The 27930-nt window shown below is 36.0% G+C and overlaps 1 protein-coding gene across 1 annotated transcript in view; it reads right to left on the reverse strand.

Moving 5' to 3' along the window:
- Window positions 1-2024: 2024 nt before the first annotated feature.
- The window catches only part of kctd8 (potassium channel tetramerization domain containing 8), a 39498-nt gene continuing 13592 nt past the window's right edge, over window positions 2025-27930 (reverse strand). Inside the window, exon 2 of the mRNA XM_051127425.1 lies at window positions 2025-6963. Coding sequence (XP_050983382.1) covers window positions 6437-6963 — 527 coding nt within the window. The 3' untranslated portion in view covers window positions 2025-6436. The remainder of the gene's footprint in view (window positions 6964-27930) is intronic.

Genomic DNA, 27930 nt, shown 5'->3' on the forward strand with positions numbered 1-27930 from the left:
ATGACTCACTATAAATCACTGATTACGTACTGTATCCCAAATATAAGACAGACGTCATTTTGACAGGTATGAATAAACTACGTGAGATCTGCCTGACTGATTACATGACTAAAACTATCAGCGCCTTTATGACAAGCATCATTTCAGATGTCTGAAACGATTTGATGTAGCTGAGAAGAAAAGCCTCGGATGACAAAGTTAAGACTTGACAAAAATGAAGTCTCCACTCATATGAATAATAAAACTGGCTGCTTCTTCTCAGAATAATTATGCTCTTGAGGACTTACCAGCTATCTCATACAGCTGAAATGCCATGAAGTTTTTGTTGAAGAATCCCCACTGAAAAATACAGACAAAACCAGCCTCCAAGGTGTTTTGGAAGTTGGCAGCTGGTTTCTAGTTGGTCCAGACCACTTATTCTGTTCAGCATGTTTAGAGGTATTCTGAAATACAATATTTTGTTTACTTTAAGATATACTTGAGAAAACATCAACAACTATTTGATTACACTTTGGGCGACAAAGCTGACATACAGTTTGACAGAAAATATAAGCAAGCATGAATATTTAAAATTATTAAAAACAAAAAACAACAAAAGTCTAGAACTCACCAGAAGATGTGTGGCCTTGTTGGAGGTTAAATATGAAAAGAGGACCTTTGGGATCACGACTGCCCTTGATATTGCCTGATTTTATAAATGTTTTTAATAATATCTGACTATATTGAAATGTGAGGGCACAGCTTAAAACTTACAAAAGAGATGCAATTTAACACAGCATTGCCAAGAAAATGTCAAAATAAGTTACTTTCCTCATCTAAATATGTGAAAATATGTTTTTTAAAGAAGTCTCTTATGCTCATCAAAGTTCCATTTGTTTGACCAAAAATAGAGAAAATAACAGTTTTCTATTTTAGTGTACTTTAATATATGATTTATTTCTGTGATGCAAAGTTGAATTTACTCAAGTCTTCAGTGTCACATGTTCTGCTGATTTATTATCAATGTTGAAACCAGTTGTGCTGCTTAATATATTTTTTAAAACTTATACTTTGATAAATAGTTTATTCAAAATAGAAATCTTTTCTGACATTATAAGCCTTTACTATCATTTTTTATTAATTTAACACATCCTTGCTGAATAAAATGAATTTCTTTCAAAGACCCCAAACTTTGAACGGTAGTGTATATTCTTACAGAAGATTCTATTTTAAATAAATGCTGTTCTTTTTAACGTTTAATTCAGCAAAGTATCCTGAAAAAAGTATCACAGGTTCCAAAAAAATATATTCATGTGACACTGCAGACTGGAGAAATGATGCTGAAAATTCAGCTTTGCATCACAGGAATAAATTCTATTTTAAAGTATATTAAAATAGAAAACCACTATTTTAAATTGCAATAATATTTCACAATATTACTGTTTTTTCCTGTATTTTTAATCAAATAAAAGCAGTCTTGATGAGCGGAAAAGACTTCTTATTATAATACTGATCCCAAACTTTTAAACGGCAGTGTGTATATATATTTACAAAAAGAAATAAAATGTTAAATATACAAATCATTGACAACTGGCTATCTAAATCAATAAATAAATCCCTCTTAGGAATGTAAAAAGTATGCATTTATGCACCATTCAAGTGGGGATGCTCTGGAAAAGGCAGAAACATGGGATGAAATGAGAAACAAACTGTACATTATGTAGAAGGTGGAGGTTTGACATCTGCCAAGTGCTAGCAAGTTAAAATGTGTGACTATTCTGAAATAAAGGCCATTAAATACAACTGGTTTAATGAAAAACAACTCCAAAGTGACTTTTAAGAGGACATGGCAACACTGTTCTGTCAGGATGAATAGCAGGTACATGCTTTGTAGTCTCAAAAAACAAACAAAAAACAGATTTTTAATGTTTATATGCCTGAAAAGGGCTGTTATTGACCTTTTCTTGAGCGAAAAAAGAATAAAAGTGCTAGAAGGTGAATATTAATATTAAATGAAATAAGGAAAACTCACATTAAATCGCCCATCATAACATGACACTTTTATTACAGGACACTGAGGCAAATTAACAGATATAACAACTAATGTCTTCACAAATTTTGGAGCATTTCAGGTTTCACAGTAGACTAACACTAAGTCCTGATTTAAACCCATTGAGCATTATAATTCTAGGATAACAGAGTCAACTGTGCCTTGTGCTTTTCCAACCTGTGTCCTGGATTGAGACCATATCATGTCTCAAACCGGCATTTACAGAATTTTGTGCTTTAAACGTGCGCAGAACACCGTACACATCTAGAGGGCAATCATCTAATATCTCTCAAATACAAGTCTTTATGGAGATGGAAATGCACCGTGAATGCTCACTGACATTTGATACGCAGCCTACGGCAGATGGAAAGATCATTCCCCGAGTCTGGAATGACTCTCCACCATAAACAATATCTTGGAACCATTTTCAGCACGTGGATTAAGCTACTGGCTCAACGCCATGGCTATTTTTATTTAAAAATAAATCCCGCTAGGCTCAAACTTAGATGAATATATGTCAAGAGGATCAATTGAATAGATGATTTCACATTATTGTTTTAAAAAACGGTAAGGGAACCAACCGAGCAGGTCAGCTTCTGGTCTGCTCCATAATTCAGCACCGGAACCAACAATAGGCTTAATATAAATCATTTGTAGCAACACACTTCTTGTTTTTCTTCTTTTTTGTCATTCAAACATAAGACAGAAGCACACGCAAACAAACAAACACAAACATTTAGAAAACGAATGGCATAAACCTCATAGCAGGGCATCAGTCAGAGAAACCTCACATAGAGAAGAACCAGTGCGGAGATGATGTTCATAGTAATCCCTCGTATAAACCAATTTGGAGTAGACGTCACAGTTATGTCACCTGCAGCTGTGCGTGCATTGTGATAGCAGAAAAACATTGGTAACGAGTGGAGGGAAATGGGTAAAATTAATGGAATAAGAGAAACAATACATTGTTGTGCCTTTGCACGTCAGAATCAGAATGCAAATCATTTTAATAGAACACTGTCAACAAAGACGCCATTTAAAACTAAACGCAGATGTTTAAACGGACAGATTATGGATAAAACCTGCTGTGATTACTGAATTCTGAGCATTTTTCTCACGAATGCAAGTTTATATCTCCTAGTTTGGACTTTATAACTCGATTTAACTCAACAATTGCAAGTTTGTTAATTCTGAGGAAAAAAGCCAGAAGTAATATAAACTCATGATTATGAGGGTAAAAGAGAGAATACTTAGTTGAATTTTCTTATAAGAACTGTGAAATATAATCTCAGAATTGTGAGAATAAAGTCAGAATTTTAAAAAATAAACTCAATTTTACCTTTTTTTATTCTTTTATTCCATGGCTTCCATAGACTGCTACTTGAAAACTGTCATTTTCTGCCACCAGATAGGATCCGCTCAAAAAAACATCATCACTGTTCGGTGCAAACACCGAAATTGGTCTGTAAATGCAACAATTAGGTCAATTAAAGGGATGGAATGAGAAGATAATGAATCCATTATATTATATTTCTGTGCACATTATACATTGCTAATATAAAATTCCAATAACCTCTTAAAATCAATTTAGTATTTAAGATTGTGTATATTCTAGCTTGATGATTCTCTGCAAATATACAGCTATATTTTTATATTTGAATATATTTATATTGTATAGAATTATATTAATTTAAAGGGATAGTTCACGTAAAAAAGAAAAATCTGTCATTAATTACTCACCCTTATGTCGTTCCAAACCCGTAAGACCTTTGTTCATCTTTGCAACACAAATGGAGATATTTTTGATGAAATCCGAGAGCTTTCTGACCCTGGACGAGAATACTTTTTTTAAAGAAAACAAAATAACGACTTTATTATTTATTATTATCTATTATATTAAACTAGGTTTAAGTGAGTAGCGCTGTGTTGTATTTGTTAGAATGGTCACTGAACAGCGATCTCCACGTAAGACTGATCATGCAGACCAAACTGTAAGACGTAGAGATTTGAAACTTCGAGGGATGGTAGTGCTCACACCGCCTACAACGTGACCAAGGCTTGCCCCAATCGGCCTGACAGGGGAGCTACAGCGAACAAAAGTATGAAATCGCTCATAGCTCCTAAACCATCAGTCACAGGCTCAACTGTCTTATGTCGTTGGAATCATTGGCTAATGGCGGACAAAACACATGCATCAGATTCGATGGTAAGCCTTTCAAAATTTGGGGGGATTTCGCAGTTTTCGAAAAAACTACTTCTGTGAACTAGTCCTAGGTTTTTTCCCCGATTGGAACCAACCCAGTGCAGAAAGATTCTCTGGAGAGTGAATATCAATAATTATCAAAAAAAGTTTAACTTTAACTGTCGCAAAGGGATGCCAAAACATCTGAAAGGGGTGGGGCCGCTTTTAGTAAAATGCCTATAACTCCTGAATGGAATATCTCCGCCAAACTCAGAACACTTATGTAAGAGCTCAATCTAAGGTCACAGGGAAAAAAATAGCAGAGCTTGGCCACTTGGTGGCGCTATTAGAGGGGAAAGTCGATGCACACAGTCTTGGTCCAAAGTATCGAAAGTGTCTATAAGGACATTTGCGTATCTCAAAAAACATGGTCGCCACTGGCCAATGAATTTTAAGCACCTGTCAGACAAGGTTAACGGAGGCCAATTGGAACAAAACTCGGTGGGAAGAAATTGGCCACTGGGGGGCGGTATAAAATTTTTCAAGAGCGTAAACAATTGTACGTTGTGCAATATTCCTATCATATGATAGAATTCCTCATTCCAGACAACTTTGCCTCTAGAACCACTGCTGTCAATCAGATTGTTTGTTAAATGATTTAGATGTCAAAAACCTACTTTTCCGAACTAGTCCTAGATTTTTTGCTCAATCTGAAAAAAAAAAAACACTGCAGTGCAATTCTCTGGACTCTCTAGGTCAATAATCATAAAAAAGTGTTGAAGTTTACCCTTTGGAAGGCTATAACGGAGTCGTTTAGAAAAGGGACCTGTCCAAATTTACCACAAATCCTAAAGCCTAAAGGAAAACTTAACACTTCACAAACCTGGTGAGCACATGTGACAGGTGATTCTAAACATGCATGCAATGTTTTACGGAGACTGGACCACAGCTGGTGCTATAACAGTTAAAAAGGACTCAAAAACACTGTATTTCTATGGTAAATGACCTAGATTTGCCAAAATGATACACATTTTAATTGATTTAACTGATTTAGTTGGGTACAGCTATATTTATTTGTTTTCTTTAAAAAAAAGTATTCTCGTTCAGGGTCAGAAAGCTCAAGGATATCATCAAAAATATCTTCATGTGTGTTCTGAAGATGAACGAAAGTCTTACGTGTTTAGAACGACATGAGGGTGAGTAATTAATGACAGAATTTTCATATTTTTGGATAAACTATTCCCCAATTAACATAAAAAAGAACACATTTAATCACCACACTCACCCAAGAGCAAGCAGCATAGAACGACTAAAGAGTCTCTCACACAGGATGATTTTTTTGTGTTCAAGACAGAGTGCAACTGAATGAAAGTGCCTCAAGACACATAAAACAGTTCTGAATGTGACACATGATAAAAAAACAGATATGAGACAATAAGAAATGATGCAACATCCAATGACACCCGTCTGAAACTTGTGTGGATAAACCAAAAAATTAATAAATGGCACACGTGAAAGCCAAGTGTCCAATGTGAACAGCCTGATAGACTTGACTGCAAAATGGTGGCTTTTTTAACAAATGCTGATATATATGTGATTAATTGCAATTTGATGAATTAATCAGCATATGGTAACTGATTAACATTTTAAATAGTTTGGTAGCCCTAATATATGTATACAAAAGACAGACCATTTCATCTACAACTAAATTCATCTCCGAAACAAAGGTAGGTGGAGACTGCTTCATTCTTATAGAACCAAACTGAACAACTAGTTAATGCACAGTGACACCTCTCTTTTGGACACAACAAGGATTTACTACTTCTCCAGCTTTGGCTACATCACCAAAGATGCCCTCTGTCAGTTCAATAGTTTATATTGATATAACACGAGCCCTGTTTGCAGACCTTCTGGACAATGGAAAGGTTTATTTAGATGGAATGGCTTTTCATCGAAATGTGCTCCATCACCATTTTTGGTAGGTTTTAAAGTCTAGTTCAAAGATATGAGATGGTGCTGTCGATCTGAACAAAGATGGAGCAAAGTGGAACACATTTCGTTGCCTCAATTTCCATCTTTCTCATTTCCGATACTCAGTTGTTTGGTTTCTCAGTGTGAATCAAGGCCTTTGGAGGCCAATCTAGTCCATCTATTGAAGTCAATCTACTGTGCGAGATTGTGAATTGGTTGGATAGTTCAAACCAGTCGCCTATCCTGAGTTTCCTTTAAAGGCCGTATTTCTGAAGCAGTTCTGACTGCCACTGCCGTTTGCGCTCTGGGAATGCCGGAGGGATCTTGATCTTTCGGAAATCTCGGATACACTGTTTCATTTCCTCCTCCGCGCTGGGTCTCTCCAGAGTCTTCCTCCGGGTCAGACCGCTTCCCCCACCTTCCCGTGGACCAACCCCGCTGGTGAGGGACTGAAACAGCTCGCTGTTCCGCCTCTTATCCGGCAGCTCCATCCACTGCACCGAGGAACCTTTTTTGGGTGGTCGGCCCAGAGTAAGAGTGCTTGGAGGTCGAGAAACAGAGTGCAGGGCGCCGCATGGGGCCAGTGAGCCCCCCACAACCTCACCACGTGACACCAGGATGGGACCCCCGTCCTGGGGGGTCGTGGCCTCTGAGTGGGTCTCGGAGCTGGATGTGGAGAGCTCGTTCAATGAGGCTCCGCTCTCGCTGGCCTTATCCAGCAGTTTCTCAGACTTGGGCTCCTCACGCTCCAGTTTCGGGGATGCTGACTTGCAGGCAGGTCCTGGTGGATAGATAAAGAAAAATTAGCTGATAAAACAATAGAAACCCCTAGAGGCCAATGTCAAAGTCCCACAGACTAAATTGATGAAATGCTTAGCTCTTTTGTGTTAGCGTTCGCAATAAATCACCAAATATCCATTGCTTCTTCTCTTTTCATTAGTTTTGTTAAGCATACACTGCAAAAATATCCAAACATCCTTGAAAAAAAGATATGTTTACTCAATAAGCAAAAAACTGCATCAGGACTTGCTTTATTAAATCAAACAAAGCTTACAACAGGAAAAAAAAAAATGCCAACAGCATAAAACAAACTTGTATTTTTATTTATCTATCACTACTTTCCTTATGCAATTTTGCTTATTGAGTTAATGTTTTAAGAATTTTTACACTTTTGACCAACAAATCAATGAAAATGCGAATAATAATTTTATTATTCGCTTAGTCACAGAAAAAAAAAATCCACAGGAAGTGGCAAAGTCACGCACTCTGTGACGGACAGAACATTAACGGCTGGTCTATACTGTAATATAATACATCGGGCAGGACATCGACCTCAGATATGGCTTTTCTTATCTGAAATATGTATGTTAACCTAGAAAATGTGCAATATTGAGGTGTTTGTGCTGAGTGTGAACAGTGAACAGCTGAACAGTAGCATGCTCAATGCATGACAGATGGAGGCGTCAGTGCTTAAAATACTCATTTAGTCATTAGTCATATTTAGTCAAATAGTCATTTTTGGTCATACAGATAAAAGTAATACATCTTTTGAATCTGTAAAGTCTAATATTTATTTGTGTGCACTCGGAATAACAACGAAACATTGCGCTTTTATAAAATAATGTGAGTGTCGCCGACTTCATCTCTGAAACTGAAAACAAAGAAAGCACTATTAAAATGTTAATGCAGTCTCCTTGCTCTTATGAATCATTCATAATTTTTATATCTGCCGGTGCGCTGTGGCAAGCTTTCTTTGTGTGCGTTTAAGCACTTATTAGGCTATGTAGTCAATTAAAGTCTCATTATTATGATTTATATAGTTTATTAATAAACATGCGACTAATGGTCGACTAATGCTTAAAATGAACAACTACTAGTCGACCAGAAAAATCTTTAGTCAAGAGCAGCCCTAGCATTTGGTGACCAAAATTTTTCAAAATTACCTCTTTTGTGCTCAACAGAAGAAAGAAACTCAAGTTTTGGAACAACTTGACAAAAATATGTAGTAGAAAACCCATATTTACGTTATTTAAAAATCCACATTGTTTTATACATATTTTGGACTATGGGGGGCGCCATTATTTCGATGACATCAAATGGTTGCACTTGGTGACCTACTGGTGCTACTTGTTGCTATTTTTACTGCAACACAACTCAAAAAATAAAATACTGATACAATGCCACATTGTGCTTTTGGTTGTAATTTTTTAGTCAATGTGCAACAAGAGAAGCGATGTAAGTCTTCACTGCTTTCCTAGTGATAAGAAGAGGAGAAAAGAATGGGAAGATGTCTGTGAACAAATGAGACTTCCTAAAGACCCACGTCTTTGTTCTCTCCATTTCAGCCCTGATGCCTTTGAGGTGTTTGGTAGACCACAGCTACTGAAAGAGCTTACAAATGGCAGAGACAAGAAACGCAAGATAACGTCCTGGCAGGATGTAAACATGCCGACACTTGTCACGCCGCAGCTAGGAGTTTCTTAGCACAGATTTCACTCACTCCAGACTCCTTGTGGAATTTTTTTTTTGATGGTACGACATTTGGTTTAAGCCTATGCTTATATCAAACACCACCTGTAAGCTCTGTAATCAGTATTTTATTTTCTGAGTGTTTTGATAAAAATAGCTCACCGAAAGCAACCATTTTTATGTCATTGAATAATGGCGCCTAACGTTGTCCAAAGTTTGTATAAAATGATGTGGATTTTTTAAATAGCGTAAATCTTTCGTAGGTTTTCTACTACATATATCAGTAAGAGACATAATTTATGTTACATTAAGCCATACAAGTTTTAATACATCAACCCACAGTCATTCAGTACAGATATCTGTGTTTTAATTCACAACACAACCCTTACTGAATTCCCTCTTAACCACAGATTTAAGGATCTTGTGAGAGGATGTCATGCATGTATTTTGAGATAGACAGGTTCTCAAGTTATGCAATTCAGCCTCAAGTGAAACACCAAAGCGTTTGGGTCCGAGTCAAACATGAAAATGTGGTCCATAAATGCACTGACTGCATTTCAGTGCAATATCAAGGCCTCAGTGGTGATTATAGACATAAGAGATATATTTTGAGGAAATGAAAGCGGTTTACATTGTACAGATTAAGACAAGTCCTGAAGTGAATGTCTTAATTCCGCCATAAGACGTTCTTTGCTGTCTAGGCTTTAGAATTCTTTGAGACAGCTTTTATTTTCTCGGTCTTTAGCTTATTTTGAAATCAAAAATGAAGCTTTACTAACGGCCAACACAACTAACTCGAAAAGCTACATCTAATCTCTTGTCTATTATCTGTGTATTAGCTCATAATGATGAAATAATACATTTTTGCAGAGAATCAAGAGCCAGCTGTAACTGCACGCTTCAGCAAGTCTCTTAATGTGATGCAGAAGAGCTGCTAATTGGTGATTAAATGTGGATATGCAGGCGTAGCTGAAAACAGAGACTCCATCAGTTGCTTTTCTGGACAGATCAGTGAAGGAGGCTCTCTGGGAATAGGACACCTGACCACTGGCTGGACACAGATCCCACTAACTGTGACACTGAAATGTTTACACTATGTATTTCACACTAACAAAACTAAAAATAGTTCAAAATAGCTCTTCACCTCGTGAACGCACAGCGAAGACTGTCACTGAAGAGTAGGAATGGTTGAAAATAGTCATTATTTTTGTTTCCTTTGCACATAAAAAGTATTCTCATAGCTTCATAACATTATGGTTGAACCACTGATCTCACATATACACATATATGATGTTCTTACTACTGTACCTTTCTAGGCCATGAAATGTTTCAGTTGTGTTGCTGTCTCTGCAGGGTCAGAAAGCTCTCTGATTTCATAAAAAATATCTTGAAGACAAATAAAGGTCTTACGGGTTTGGAACGACATGAGGATGAGTAATTCATGACAGAAGTTTCATTTTTGGGTGAACTGTCCCTTTCAAGGAATATTCTGGGTTCAGTATAAGATAAGCTCAACCAGCAGCATTTGAGGCATAAAGTTTATTACCATAAAAATTAATTTTAACTTGTGGCTTCTTTCCTTAAAAAAAGTAAAAAAAAAAATCTGAGTTACAGTCAGATACTTCCAATGGACGAAAATCAGTCCATAACTGTTGCAATACACACTATTTCAATATTATAGCCACAAGACATTAACAATGTTATTAACCTTTCTTGCATAAAATTATATCCAATTTTAAAACATTGTTGCCATGCTAACTTAACACTTAAAAAACTCAAAAAATGATTATTTAGACAGATTTAAATTACAACTCAAATATTATAAACTTTTAACCAGAAGAGGGAGAGTAACTGGTTTTAAAAATTATTTAAAATTTATATCCTCAAAAAATTTGGCCCAATTTATTTATTTATTTATTTTGGAGTACCGTGTTATCTTTAAAAGTGTGTAAATTTTGTGACACTCATGCAACAGAATAGGAAAAAGAACTGAAATTTTGTTTATATTTCTCAAAATCAACATACAAATTGATTACTTATAGATGTCTCTACATATTCAGGTGAGGTGGGAAAAATATAATTGTAAAAATCTCAAACTTTTAAAAGTGCACTTGCGTTGCCAGATCTTACAAGAAAAGTAGTGAACTGGGGGAAAAAAAGAACACCCAAAATGAGTGACTCGGGCCATCAAAAGAAGGTAAGGATAGAAATGAGGGCAGAACGAGGGGAATGCCCATGTATATAAGCAATTTTATAAAAAAAAAAAAAGAATCATGGTCTCATTACATAAGCTTACATGATAATGTCAATGTGCTTTAAAGAGGACAGAAGGTTGGTATGATTCTTTAGGGTGTTCATGAAATATCTGCAACATACTTTGTTTAAAATTCTTCAATGGTCGTGTAAAACAACATCTTCTGACCTTGTCAAAAACAGCTCTGTTCAAAGCGACCCGTTTCAGTGCACGTCTCTTTAAATGATAATGAGCTACTACCCACCCCGCCCCTCTTCCATTTTTTGTGTATTTGATGGCACGGTACCATCAAAAACAAAACTAATCTACTGCGTCTTCAGGGAATTTGATGTCGGGAGAAAATGAAGACTCTTATGTTTACTTTTACATCCAATACAAAACACCTGCATTGCTTATGAGACATTATTGTTGCTACAGCTGCTCGAGTGTGGAGAAAATGGCGGACAACGTACAACTTGCTGAGGGATGAAATATGTTAATACGGGAGAGTCTGTCAGCAGTCGTGGGCGGGGCCTGAACAATATGACATCATACTGCTTAGAAAATCTAAACGGCTTGATAATTAAGACTGTCTAGATTTTTGGGGGATTAAAAAAAAGAGGTGATATAAAATATTTGTACACCAAAGTGTACTTTACTACACCACAGTAAGTAGAAAAACATCAATCTGATGACAAAATCCTTTAAAGGGACCCGAAACCTAAAGACTTTTGTCTTCAGACTATAAACAACCACCTAACAATCACTCAAAACTACCTAGCAACTAGGGATGTGCAACAGCGATCGAGTACTCATTAAAGTGATTCTTACGTTTTAAATATGGATATTTTTCTTACAAAAATGCATTGATTTGCTACAGGAGGCTTTTATTAACCCCCCTGAGGAATTTTAATATACATTTTAATATAACTCCGATTGCATTCGTCTGAAAGAAGGAAGTCATATACACCTACGATGCATGGAGGGTGAGTAAATAATACGCTACAGTAGTGTTGGGTCCTATCGTCAACCTGCGAGATCACCAATACATGATATTATCATGCTAATGTATTTAATTATTTACATACTTAGTATCATTGCCCGAAACCAGCTCCAGCATGGAGTGGACTTTGAGACTTGTAACTTTGTAGATCTTTTTTATGCCCAAAGATACACACCACACACTGACTAAAGTTCAAAAAGTGAAAAATCATAATAGCACCCCTTTAAAGTTCATTGGTATTTGCATTCTTTTGTGCAGATACAAGTTGTAATGTTACCAAGATATCTGATTAATATCATAGGATGTGTCATAGAATGGGCTTCAGTTTATTGGCATATAGTCACTCTTCACCTCAGAAGAGCCCCACCCCCAAATACTTGATTAATTGTTTTTGAAACCTATCGATGACAATGAAATGATAGTTAGGTTAAAAACATATGTTAAAAACCTGAGCTTGTTAAAGCTAAAGCAAAACCCCAATTACACCATAATCAACCGTCAGAGGACCACATGCAACCTTCATGCTGCAAATTGCATAGCTGCGTATCTGAAGCAGCGGCATATCCATTTGCTGAGGTCAAGGGGCCTCAGATGCAGCTGTAGAAAGCACAGCGTGACCTTATTAAACTCAACAGATGTTCCCTCCACACTCCCCTGCCATTCCGAATTAGCATGAGCGCTGTCTACAGGCCCGGAACGTTCCAGAACGTCCTCCGTTTTTGGCCATTTTAGGTTGAGCGGCCCATTGTGAAATCATTCTGTGTGATTGGGTGTTTTAAAACGAATATCCTGCTATTGAATAACATATGGTGAGCTGATCATTAAGGCACATGTGGTGAAATGGAGGCATTTTAACAGTCTGTTCATCCTACTTGCTCCTGTTGCTTCATAATCTCTACAACAGCAATAACCATCAGGGCCTGGAGCAAACAAGCTAGCCGGGCTAATGAATGGCTTCAAATCACACACGCAGACTTGCCATCTCACTTGAAAAACAATTACACATGTAGATCCACAGATTAGCTCTTACTGGTGTGTCTTCGCCGAAGGAAAACAGTAATAGCTTCTCTCCTTTGAGTAAATACAGTCTATATCAAACTGTCATTGGGTTAATGAAATGCATAACAACACATAAATAAGCAGAGGTAATAACTGTACTGGCTCCCGTCGTAAAACATCTCCAAACCAGGCCATGAGCTGTGACATATGGAGGTCAGACTGATAAATCATGGAAGAGGAGGAAAAAATACTAAAACTGCTGTCCCATAACACACAATTGTGTCATTCGAGGATGCAATGTTGTTGTCACTTTAAAAATTTCACATAAAACATTATATTTAATTTTTAGTATAAACAATGTTTCAAGACAGACTCTTACTTTTCCTTCCATATCAAAGTTAACACTTTCAAAAAGCCTATAACCTGTATTACATTATAAACGTACATTTTTAAATTACTAAAAGTAATATTAATACGGCTCAACACAGTAATTAACAAACTTACAGTGAAGAATAATCTTTTTACCTGAGAAATAACAGTAGAAATGTCCAATAGCCTTTTGTAGCCAAGATTTTAAAGGGACAGTTCACTCAAAAATAAAAATTCTGTCATTAATTACTCACCCTCGTGTTGTTCCAAACCTGTAAGACCTTTGTTCATCTTCAGGACACAAGTTAAGATATTTTTGATGAAATTCAAGAGCTTTCTGACCCTGCATAGACAGCAATGCAACAAAAAACATAGCTGCAAGCAGCAATTACCGGGGTTCAAGCGCTTTAAGGCATTTAAGCACATACGAAAAAAAGACATTATTTAGCAAGCTTGTAACCACCTAAAACAATGATTTAAAAAGAATTTTTGACAAATCCAGGTAATTTACCATAGAAATATGATTTTTTTTTAACATTTATGACTGTTATAGCACCTGCTGTGGTCCAGTCTCATAACTTTGCATGCTTGTTTAAAATCACGTAGCTTCCCAAAGGGTAAATTTTTAATATTTTTTGATAATTATTCACCTAGAGAGTCCAGAGAATTGTACAGCAATGTTTTTTTTCCAGTTCCAGCAAAAAACCTAGGACTAGTTCGCAAAAGCAGTTTTTTTTTTACATCTTCTCAATCATTTTACAAACGATTTTATTGACAGCAGTGGTTCTAGAGGCAAAGTTGTCTGGAATTAAGAGTTCTGTCATATGATATGAACATTGAGCATATGTGCGAAAAACCGTGCAACATACAATCGTTTGCAACCTTGAAAAATGCGACATCACCCTCCAGTGGCCGATTTCTTTCACATTTTTCTCAGACCTTTGGGGCCTGAGTCGAACAGGCCCACCGAATTTTATTTCGATCGGCCTCTGTTAAACTTGTCAAACAGATGCTCAAACTTCGCCAGCCAATGGCAGCCGTGAGATACGCAAATGTCTTTGTAGACACTTTTTTACTATATTTTTTATACCAGTAAGTCTCAAGCGGTATGTTAGTAAATATGTTAATAGAACTATACTTAGTATGAAATAAATGCATCTTAAATCTATTACGTTTTTATACTTATGTTTTTCCCCTATTAGAGCGCCACCAAGTGGCCAAGCTCTGCGTTTTTTTCTGTGACCTCAGATTGAGCTCTTACATAAGTGTTCTGAGTTACAATATCTCATTCCGTTCAGGAGTTATAGGCATTTACTAAAAGTGACCCTGCCCCTTTTGAACGTGTTGGCGCCCCTTTGCGATAGTGAGTCAAAAGTTCAATTTTTTTTTGTTAATTATTGATATTCACTCTTCAGAGAATCTTTCTGCACAGATTTGGTTTCGATTGAGCAAAAAAACTAGACTAGTTTGCAAAAGTAGTTTTTTCAAAAAATGCTAAATACCCAAAAAGGTCGCCAGGCTTGGATCAAGATGAGAGTGAGTAATTAATGACAGAATTTTCATTTTTGGGCAAACTATCCCTGTAAGGTTTGTGTCCATAAAGAAATTGCTTTTCAAAAATAAAAAAACTCCAAGGAACACACATTGGAAAAAAAAAGTGTGACAATTAAACTAGTATTGGTCCAAATTATATATAAATATATATCATAAAAATATTATTCATAAAAACTAAACAAATACGCCAAATGCTTCTTGTACTAATTTGAAACCACACACATGAAAGGAGAAGTCCACTTCTAAAACAAAGATTCACATATAATGTACTCACCCCTTGTCATTCAAGATGTTCATGTCTTTCTTTCTTCAGTCGTAAAGAAATTATGTTTTTTGAGGAAAACATTTCTGCATTTTTTCTGCATGTAATGGACTGATCTGGTGCCCCGTGTTTGAACTTCCAAAATGCAGTTTAAACACGGCTTCAAACGATCCCAAATGCGGTTGTAAACAATCCCAGCCGAGGAAGAAGGGTCTTATTTAGCGAAACAATCAGTTATTTTCATTAAAAAAATACAATTGAAATACTTTTTAATCACAAATGCTCATCTTGCCTTTCTCTCCATGAACTCTGTATTCTGGCTCAAGAAAGTTAGGGTATGTCAAAAAACTCCGGTCGTATTTTCTTGATCATTTCCAAATCATCCTACATCACTGCAGAAGTACTGACCCAGTCTTTGCAAAGCGAACATGCAAAAAAGGTCAAACACCCTTAACAAAAAAGGTAAAACAGTGATATAGGACGATTTCGAAGTTGAGGGAGAACATGAGATGGGTGTTTTTCGACATACCCTAACTGTCATGAACCGGAACAAAAACAGTCCAGGCAGAGTGAGACAAGATGAGTGTTTGGCATTAAAAAGTATATAAACTGTATTATTTTATGAAAATAACCAATTGTTATGCTAGATAAGACCCTTCTTTCTTGGCTGGGATCGTTTACAACCGCATTTGGGATCGTTTGAAGCCGCATTTAAACTGTATTTTGCAAGTTCAAAATCGGGGGGACCATATCCATTATATGGAGAAAAATGCTGAAATGTTTTCCTCAAAAACCACAATTTCTTTATGACTGAAGAAAGAAAGACATGAACATCTTGGATGCCAAGGGGGTGAATAAATTATTTGTAAACTGTTGTTCTGGAAGTGGACTTCTCCTTTAAGGTTGGATAATGACGGCTGAAAATGTTAATTATCCTCCCAGCTGTCAGAATGCTGTTGGCAGAGAGACACAGGTTTATCCCTCATTCTGCCCTCATGAAATAAAGACCAATTAGCTTTGGCAGAGACACGAGCCGCTTTAGAAGGATCCTTTCTTTTAAGAAGGATTCTAACGACTCATTCAGCTCTTATAATGGACAGTTATTCCAATATGTTGAGTAAAGTTGCTCTTTTTTTGAGTTACTGGGCTGGAACAGAACAGTCCCACCAGAATCTAACAATATTTATTTTATTATTGCAGCCCAAAATGAAAACTTGCATAATTCAATACTGTAGCAATAAAATGTGTGTGTAAATATCTGAATTGTATTACAAAGTACCAATAAGAATAAGTTTAAAATATATACTGTAATAATACATTTATACTATATAATTATATGTATTTTTAAGGCTATATGAATAACAATATGTTTAAATTACTAATAATGTATACAGGATTTTCTCCAAAATGTGCTTGCACATGTCACATGCACTAATGTCAAAGCATTCCAGGGATGCCACACAAACTTTTAGCAATTGCTGAAAGATTTCAGAGTCGAGGAATGAAATTCTGCCACTCCCTGTGTGCATCTGTTTAGCATTTCTCAGCGGTACCAGGCCGCCACAACTGAACGCACCCTGACCTTTGCCTGGGGAGAATGGATTATTGGAGAGAGAAAGAGACGAGGAGGGAAAAAAACAGACAAGCTGAACACAATGCTGATATATCATTGAGATGCACAGAGCATTTCTGCGGAAGGAATAAAAAAGGATTGAAAAGAAGCAAAAATCTGATAGGGATTTCAATAAGGCCGTAATCCCACAGGGGGAAACACAGGATTACACGAGTCTAGCCGTCAGCCGGGAGGCCAAACAGCAGGGCATGAGAACTACAGGAAGTGACCTTCAGGACTGACTTGCACTGATAGAAATATGTTTAGGCGGTGATAATGCAAAAGATTGGCATTGGTTATGATATAATCGTGATGACTGTGATAAAACCAGCCAATCAGATTGTGTTCCACTGAAAGCAGGAAACAGACTGCGCTTTATCTAGATGTCATTGCGAAGCTGATAATGCCAGAGGGAGTGTAACAAAATACATGGTAATTCAGATTCCATGCAGTAAAACATCCGCTCTTTTCACTATAATGACAAGGCAAATACATATCACTATTATTATATGAAATGGATAAGATATGAAGATTTAAACAACACTCTAAAACTAGATTTAGAAAGCATATGCAAGCTAGCTTTGAAAACATAAGATCCCACCCACTCCCCAAATCACTCTCCGAAGCCACTCTTCCAAAACACATGAACACGCCTACCTGATCTCATGACGAAAATGTAACTGTGGGACTTTTTCGCAAGACACTAAATACGCACCAGTAAGTATATGAAGTATATGAAGAGTTCAGATGCAAAACCCCCTAAAAGCAATCTCAGTCAAGAATGAGATAAATACTGAGTACTGATACTGTGTGAATGCTCTCAACACATATTGTACGTCCATCAAATACTTTTACTTCAAACTCGCTAAAATTCACAATGTCGTTAAAGTTTTAACGGTATTTGTGTATGTATGTTATCTAAATATTTTAACTGATCAGCGCCACGCTGGTGTGAGCTCTGTAACATAGTGTTTTTTCGTCCCATTTCCGGTGTGTTTGGCTTCCTGTTTGACATCTGAACACCAGTTCTCTCACTCATGTCATGTCTCCAAGTCATTTTGCTTTTACTGACTGTTTATTGCTGTAGGTATGCAAAGCAGAGATGTATATGCTACACCCTCTTCTGAAGACGGGAATATGCAGCTCATTTGCATTTAAAAGTGATACACACCAAAACAGGTTTTTTTAGACACCAAAAATTACATTTTCTAGATGTTATAATAAATTATCTGTGAGGCATTTTGAGCTTAAACTTCACAGACACATTCAGGACTTCACAGACACATTCAGGACACACCCAAGTCCAATATTACATCTTGTAAAAAGGGGCATTATAGCTGCCTTTTAAAAGGATACATTTTCTGCCTGGTGTTTTGCTTAATTTTTGCAATCTGGCAACCATGCGCACACGCTCACTGTAAGATGTGGTAAAATAAACCATGTGTATGAGTCAACATTCTATTAATTTGTGCATGGTGAAAGTGTAATACCTGAAATGAAAAAATAAATTTCTCAAATAAAAACTATCATTACAATTATAATTTTAAGCAAAAAAAAAAAAAAAAAAAAAAAAAGAAGTATCAGTTTAACCATTATACAGCATGATGAATATGTGACCCTGGATGACAAAACCAGTCTTAAGTCGCTGGGGTATATTTGTAGCAATAGCCAAAAATACATTGTTTAGGTCAAAATTATTGCTTTTTCTTTTATGCCGAAAATCATTAGGATATTAACTAAAGATCATGTTCCATTTTGTAAAATGCCTACTGTAAATATATCAAGACTGAATTTTTGATGAGTAATATGCATTGTTAAGAACTATATTTGGACAACTTTAAAGGTGATTTTCTCAATATTTTGATTTTTTTTTTTTTTTTGTTGTCTCAGATTACGGATTTTCAAATAATTGTATCTCGGCCAAATATTGTCCTATCCTAACAAACCATACATTGATACTGATGTATGGCCATACATGATGTAAAACCATACATGACTGGTTTTGTGGTCCAGGGTCACATATGTGACTGAGATTAGACTAGACTAAAATGGCTAGATATTTACTAACTAAAACCTCACCAAACAGGACAATGTTGACTAAATATAATAACTAAAATGTACATTTGACAGAGGACTATGACTAAATTAAAAATGGCTAAAAAAAAATTAACACTAGGACTGAGGGATATGATTGGACAAACATCTTTTGGTCCCAAGCCTTCCACGGAGGATATAAATACATAAATACATTTAGACCACTTAATTTTGTGATTGCTATCGGGATGAGAAAAGACTTTCAACCAGCATAACAAAAAATGTTTTTGAATAAAAGCACCTGTCTGAGAATAAAATCACCCTGCCATTAAGTATTAGAACTCAACTTTGTGCTATTATGTAACCACATTTACACAGCTACTTAAGCTTCTTAAGGAGAGAAGTGGTAATCAGTCTTACTTTTCAGATTGTAATTAAATCAGTGAATGCTTTATGTACACTAAAAAATGATGGCCAAGCTTGCATGAACAACCTCCACTGTAAGTTATTTTTCATGCATTTATAAGCTACAAAGTTACATGATACAAACACTGACAGCCAATCAGAATCCATCCATAATAAACAGAACATTAGCTTTTGTTGGTGTGGACTCTAATATACTGTAGTTAGCTTTATAGTTCTTGTTGTGAACGGGCCCTTAAACTTCACTACAATCAACTTCATAACCTGTACAGAGAAGCAGCAGATGTCCTCACATGCATAGATTTCTCATGGGGGCTGAACCGTGTCCTAGAAATAATTAGCATGAAAACACTGTAAACATATTGTGTATGCTCATGTTTCCACCACAACCACTGTCATAGAAATCTCTCCATCCTTGCTCTACTCTAACTCTCATTTTCTCTTGCAAACCTCAAAGGAGAGAAGCGTTTATTTCTGATGAGATATTTTGGTTGACACAGATGCCCATGATTTACGCCTTTCAGTTTCATCCGCCTCGCTAAGCACGATGGAACAAACTGTAAATAATACAACTACGGCGTCTTGTTTTCACTTTCTTTTTATAACAAGACTTTGCGATGGCTCTATTGCCTGAAATGAATATAATATGATGAAATTTGAGTTCACTCACGCGAAGACGGGTTCTGATCAAACAGAAGGGAAAAAACAATGCTAAATGCAAAGAGTAAAAAGCAACTAACCATTTGATTGCACATAGAGAGGATGCAAAAGAAAATAGGGTCATCTACTTTAACGGAGGGAAAATGTTCCTTATATCCTTTGATGATGTCAAAGGTTGCGCATCCAATCACAAAATATTTTTTGTGCAAACTGATGTCAGGCTATAGTCAAATAAGACAAAAATTGTCACCTAAACCAAGCAATGATTTTTTAAAAAACTTATTTTGCCATATTGAAATCTATTAAACAGCATACAGCTATTTCCTCGCATATTTCACCACAGTAGATTGTGCTATTTGAATAAATAAATAAATTTACAGTTACTGAACTAAATTTTGTACATTCATTTTAGCGAATGTTTGATACACATTCAAAAGTAACTGTTTTTCATCTCTCTAAACATAAATGAAAGTCGCTTTGGATAAACACACCTGTCAAATGCATAAAACAATGCATGTAAATACTACTACTACTACCACTACTAATTATTATTATTATTAAGCGTAGTTTCCACTATAACCACATATAAATAAGTCCTAAGTATTTTTTTTAGTGTAAGGCTTGCGGCCAACCCCATTTAATGCCAAGACTGAACACACAAGAAAGATGAAAAACAGGGAACACAACAGGAAACACAACTCTGCCATCATTTGATCCACCCCCATGGCTTTGCACAGAAATGAAGAGGGAATTTACAAGGACTCAAATCTAATTGACGACCATCTGGACAACATTACAGAGTCTGTAGAGCAAATTTACAATCAACAATTAATGAAAGTAAAGATATGAAACAGAAGGACTTTGAAATTGCTGTTGGGGACATAATAATATAGTAATAATTGTGCACAATAAGGCCAGGAACATGTATTGAACAGGCTGGTTAGAGATCAGCAATAAAGGTGTATTTAAAAAAAAAAAAAAAAGGTATTTTATTTACTATATATCGGGCATTCTACAGCATTGGTGCAAAGTCAGAGTTGGAAACGTCTTTTTCCAAAAAATTGGTATGCATGCAAATTGTATAATATCCAAGGTACACATTTCTAGTATTTGTGCAATGAATTCTCATATTGTATTTTCAGAACATTTTGGAATATTTGTCCTCATCTCAAATTTGTCACTGCTGAAAAACAGTAATATATAATTGACTTAATTAGAGTGGTTATATTGACCTGTTAAGATTTTGCTTACATCCACATTGCAGATATATACTGACCAAGATTATAAACGCAACACTTTTGTTTTTACTTTAAGTGGGCAAAGCTCACATTCGATGGTGTCTAGCACTTTGGAGAGGTGTTCTCTTCACGGATTAATCCCGTTTTTCACTGTACAGGGCAGATGGCAGACAGTGTGTATGGTGATGTGTGGGTGAGCGGTTTGCTGATGTCAATGTTGTGGATTGAGTGGCCCATGGTAGCGGTGGGGTGGACAGGCGTATGTTATGGACAATGAACACAGGTGCATTTTATTGATGGCATTTTGAATGCACACAGATTCCGTGATGAGATCCTGAGGCCCATTGTTGTGCCATTCATTCACGACCATCACCTCATGTTGCAGCATGATAATGCACAGCCCCATGTTGCAAGGATCTGTACACAATTGCTGGAAGCTGAAAACATCCCAGTTCTTGCATTGCCAGCATACTCAATAACAAATCAATAACATTTATGAGATTTGTTGTATTTTGAATCTTTGTAAAAGGCAAAAAGTTCATCATACTGATACTGATAATTCAGTATACTTTATTTTTGACAAAACATCCCATGTTTCAGTCATGACAGCACATTTTCGGTAGTGAAAGTAATATTTTGGTAGCAGCCACATCACATTATACCAAAACATACCAAAATACATTTTGAGTAAAATGCATTTTAAATGTGTTTTTTTTTTTTTTTTTTTTTTTTTTGGTTGTGGGACAGCAGTTTGGGCCAGCTCTGTAGACTAAATTAATTAGCTTTGAAATAGAATATCAGAATAGAATATGTCATTTTTGTATTATATCGTTTTTACAACATTAAAGGAGAATGAAAAAAAATTACAGTAAATACACTGTTACATTATTTGTCACCATTTTGACTTCTCCAATAACATTATCTTCAGGTTTAAACTAGATTTTAAATTCTAGATTTTCAATGCACTCTCAGACTTTTGGACCCCAACTTATCTATGAAACATTTCTTAAAATGCCACTGAACACAGTTTTAAATGGTCTCGAATAGAGCAAGCAAACCACAACCAGGTTAGTTTGAGGCCAGGGATTAGGGAGTGTTGAGCAATAGCAGAGATTTCTTTCATGTAAATCTGAGTTGTGGTTTCAGGCTGAGAAGTTGACACTAAAGCCAAGCACCCTCTACAAGACTGAAGCACATCACTCTCAGGCTCACAGCGTCTTGTTTTGAGCCGTATCGGAGCACACACTTATACAACACAACACCACCCTGACTGAAGCTACAATCCCAGAATCCATTCTCGTACAAACTCGTGCACACAGAAACAGGAAAGTTTATTCTTGACATGTCAACAAGGAGAAAGAGATTGTGGTTGTTTTATTCAGATTCGCACAGAACGGTGAGACAGATGAAAACAAGATGAAAACATAGATGAGATTGTGTTTCGAGAGATGTACAGAGCAGTGTGGTGTTTATTATTTACTGTTTCTTTTGCTTACTTTCGCTCTCTCTAGTGACATGACAGAACAGCATGCACATTTGAAAACTAGTCAGACAGATTTCAAACAGGTTTGAAACTTGTAGTAGACTAGTCTTGTAAGTGTACACTCAGTGTTGGGAAGGTTACTTTGGAAATGTAATAGGTTACAGATTACAAGTTACTCGATTTAAAATGTAATAGTAGTATAACTTTTCAATTACTTTATTAAAGTAATGTAACATTACTTTTGATTACTTTCTGATCACTTTTCAAAATTTCTAATATATTCAACTGTTAATCATTTTGAGACATTTAAACCAGGCAGAGTTCACCTTACAGTACCACTCAACACTGATCACTGTCAGACTTTCAAAATCCTTTATCACTTGACATTATCAGCACATAAATAATTAAGTACTAGTACTTACAGTACTAGCTTGATAGTTATCTTATAATCCATTAAATTGTACAGAACAAAATGGCAGGAGCTGCGTTTGTATGAAATAGAGTGAGTCCACGATACCAGGATGACAGAATTAAGAAACTGTACACATAATATTGAATTGAGATGTAATATTTTATTAGCGAATCAAACGCAAAGCTTCCACCAAGAAAAACTATCAAGCGTATAGCACTGACTTAAGTTGCCAGGATGAGTCTGAGTTATTAGCTTTTACCAGTTGTTATCAGGGAATAACACAAATGTGTGTGTGTGAAAATTCAGATGTAATCCTCTTTGTAATCATTAACATTTTTCAAATGTAATTGTAATTTAATTACACATTTTTTCTCAGTAACTGTAACTAATTACAATCACATTTATTTTGTAATTAAATTACGTAATTCCGTTACATGTAACTAGTTACTCCCCAACACTGTGTACACACATATGAGCACTGGCCATAGCACTACTTTAAACCTTCACTCTTCAAAATAAGGGTTCCAAACTGGAGTTTTTGCAACAATGCTATAGAAGAACTGTGTTTTATGAAAAGTTCTTAAAGGGTTAGTTCACCCAAAAAATGAAAATTCTGTCATTAATTACTCACCCTCATGTCGTTCCAAACCCGTAAGACCTTTGTTCATCTTCGGAACACAAATTAAGATATTTTTGATCAGGGCTGCATGATAAATCGGAATGAAATCATCACACATATCTTTCAGTAAAGCACGGTAGTCAACGTGACTAATAAGCACAATATAAGATTTATCTGAATTCTTATTATTATAATTTTCATAATAAAGTAGATTTATAATGAAATGCCTTTATCACTGCTTAGAATACTATGAATATTATGTGTGCCTTATTCTGTGTAAGAAGGATTCATCTCACAGGATTTATTTAACACTCGACTGACGTTATAAAGTGAGTTTCGAGTAAAAACGTTATTAAATGTGGTATTTTCACATGCTTTCAGATGTAAGCATGTTTCAGATGTTCACTGAGAAGCTACGCAAACAGCTGTCATTATCGTGAACATTTTCTTTCGTTTTCATAATCGCACAATAAGATCGTCTGCAATTTTTGTTGCGTAACCTATTAATGAACTACGTCTCTGTGTAGTAAATGCTGCTCCATCTGAAAGCAGATGATGGAGATTTACTGCTGATTACAGAACCGGCTTTACTGACAAAATACACATGGAAATTGCATTCGGTTAATCGTGCAGCCCTATTTTTGATGAAATGCGAGAGCTTTCTGACCCTGCATAGACAGCAATGCAACTGACACGTTCAAGGCCCAGAAAGGTAGTAAGGACATTGTTAAAATAGTCCATGTGACATCAGAAAACAAAAATAACGACTTTATTCAACTCTTTTGTTCTGATGTAGAACCCGGATGCACTCCACCTTGTTTGCAAGCAGAGGAAATTGCTGAACAAATCGTTATTTGAAAGCTGTCAGAAAGCTCTTGGGTTTCATCAAAAATATCTTACGAAGGTCTTATGGGTTTAGAAGGACATGAGAGTGAGTAATTACTGACAGAATTTTCTTTTATGGGTGAACTGTCCCTTTAAAGAACCAATTTTTCTTAGTGTGAAGAACATCTAAAAAACTTTGTTCTGCTGTAAAGAACCTTTTGTGCAATGGAAAGTTTCCATGGATTTTAGAGGTTCTTGGAACCAAAGATGCCAATAAAGAAACTTCTAATGTGTTTATGTGTTAATGTGTTTACAGCCAAACAGGATTGAACTGTCTATATTTTTGGTCAGTTTGAGGACATTCTCTCAATCAATTCTTGCAACCTCACATTTTACATGTACTTTTCTTGTAGCGGATGCTTTTATCCAAAGCCACTTACAATTGGGGAACATCACAAGCAATTTGTGATAAGAGCCAATACACAATGGCATGTTGTAAGTAGAGCAGCAGTGAAATGCAAAATAATAAGGAGAAATAACATTTTTAAATAAACAGTGCAGATGTTTATTTTTAGATAAACGTCTGTGCAAAACCCACAAACAACCCCTAGAAGTCAAGGTCTGGCTATGTCAGAAATACACAGCAGGAGCAACAGATTCTCTCCAACTCATTCTTCACCTTGGCAAGAACATACAACGATTCAGTATTTCCAGGGGAAAGATAGTGCGGCCCTATCTAGCAGCTCAGATAGGATACTGAAAGCATTACATATGTTTCAACAGCCTGGTTCTTCTTTACTTAGAGACGAGATAGAGGCCCGTGGTGTTCAGATAAATGAGCGATGGTCCTGCCATATCTTCTACCCTGAAAGAAAATGTTCCTTTGTGAGATTTGCAGCAGCAACTTTCCACTGGAATTCCATTCCATTATCGATTTGAGCAAGTTTTTTACGTCTTGACCACTGAAGTGATTGTGAATGTTTTATAAAGTGGACATACAAAACTGATTAGAACTAAATGGCAGGTGAAGACTGTCTTTTGCTCTCTGTGAGGTTCCTTTTCTTTCCCAAATGACTTCAATTGAGCAAATTTATTGCTGGCCAGAAGCTTTTTACAATTTAGCCAGTGGGCTGAAAGAGAGGCGGTGCCTCTTATCTCTGTTCTGTTAATTAGAACCAGCGGGAGGAGCTCAGCTGCCTTTGCTTTATTATAACACCTTTTTTTTTTCCATTGTCATTTATGGGCTTCTGCTTATAATTGAAAGAATAGCAGAGGTAGACAGGAAAGTGGAGGATGTGGGGAATGAGATCAGGACATGACACAAACCTGCATCCCTGAGAAGAGCTCTAATAGTCTGTCCTGAGTATGTAAAAGCACAAAAGGCCAAGCATTACAATGCAACTGTTAGGCATGATGCATAGAGATAAAATATTTTGTCTGAGCAATGATAGTGTATGAAAAACCTATGTGGAAACAGGTATTAGTTTTGTTGATTTGCATTGCTAGAATTGCATATCACTGTTTGCAAAGGGTTGCAGCTGTAATGGAGCATTCCTAATTACTTTCTAATTACATGATATTATACGCCTGTAAATCAAGATGGTTATTGTGACTGTTTTTTAAATGGCTGTTAAATGTGAAATAATTAGTAAATAAATCACAAAAGGCCATGCATTGAAATGCACTGAAATGTTAGGCATGATGCATAGTTTAAAATATTTTTAGTTACCAATTTTAAAGGTGACGTGTGTAGTTTTTTTCTATATTAAAAAACTTGAACCTATCTGACATCTCAAATTCTCAAACATAGGATTGAGTTTAAGGATGGACTACATGTAGCAATGATGGGGGAAGTGCAAATATAGCATAAATTCTGTTGTGCAGAAATAATATAAACAAGACATAAATATCAAGATTTGCATTGCCAAAATTAAATATCACTGCTTGCAAGGGAGCAAAAGAAAAGTTCAAGATGAGGCTTTGATTACTTTTAAATTAAACACTGCATCTGAGCCGCTTTGCCCTGTGCATGTATTCTTGTTTTTTTCTCCATGTAATATAGTTCATTAGTCTAATGTTATGTTTAGAAACATAGCAATGTGTCGCATTAATATAGAAATCACATATGTGAAATCACATACTGCATATCAGTGCAAATATTGGCTGTTTTACAAGCTTGAAATATGGCTTATAGAATCAGATTTTAAAGCAGGAGCTATAAAATTAAAGGAGCTATTACATTTTTTTAACACAAAGTAATGAAAACGTAAGGAATAAATTGAAAGAAACACAATATGTCAATACGTTCTCTTATTATAAATGTCTAGGGAGCACACAATGAGTTGTATTAGCAACACTTGAATGTTTAAAATTACAACTTCCAACAGATCTCCATTACTTTTTAACTAATTTGACAAAAAATAGCTTAAGGCTTGAATATATGTTCACAACCACTAGAATTTGGAAATAACCTTAACTTAATGTTAACTTAAGGTTAACTTAAGGTTAACCTTAACTTTTAATTCTGCTCCCCACCCCCTTTTCCAGAATAGTTTGTACCTCAGATACTCTGTGTTTTAAACTATATTAGTTTAAACTTCTGAAGCACGCACACAGAAAGCAGCTGTCACACGACATGTGAGTACTAAACTTAAACTGTCAAATACACACAAGTTTATGTTAAAAACACACGAGTTACAAAAACTGTCGGTTATGTCTGTAAAGGTAAACAACTGGGAAAGAAATTGCATGTTTATATTAGATCTGTATGACAGCAGCGTAATATACTGTAAATAAAACAATAAATCCACTGCAGTCTTGTCTCCTCTGAGGCTGGGACTCTACATAGTGTTCTGTGCTCGTCTGTGCAGCCAACGACAGAACAGTTATCATGCTTTGCTCAAACTTTCGCCATGGTGTTAGAACTGGTACACCATTGTCGCTTGCGAAAACAAAATCGGTGGAAATGTGCAGATTAAGGGGTGGTAATATTATAACAAGATCCCCTTTTCACATCACTTAGGGAGCAAAATCTAAACAGTTAATTTTACAAGCTTGAAGAGAAAGGCTTACCAAAAAAAATTACTGGGTTGGTAGAAGCACCACAGACCTGATTATAGCACTTAAACACAGAAAAAGTCAGATGTTCATGATATGTCACCTTTAAGACCAGTGGAAACCCTGCTAAGCATTAAAGTTCAGTATGTAACATCCCATAGTCTGTACTGTAAAAAACAGTACCTAAAATTGTGCAGAGAGGTACGTTATTTCTTTTCAAACTGATAAAACAAATAGGTTTCACATAGAAGTAAGAAACCACCTAGAACACCTACATTAGCAACACCATAAAAACCATTCAGAACATCCTGGTAACCAAGCCATGTGCTTAAAAGCACTCAGAAAACCTTGGGCATCGCATTGTGACTTTTAAATGGGGAAGCACCACTCACATACTTTCTTTAAACTCATACATAACTTAGGAAAATGCAAAAACATGGTTCTGTATTTTCTACAAAAAGGTGTTGATTTATGTGAAGAATGCATTCAGTCTGCG

Source organism: Labeo rohita, chromosome 14, assembly GCF_022985175.1.
Source record: "Labeo rohita strain BAU-BD-2019 chromosome 14, IGBB_LRoh.1.0, whole genome shotgun sequence".
NCBI lineage: Eukaryota > Metazoa > Chordata > Actinopteri > Cypriniformes > Cyprinidae > Labeo > Labeo rohita.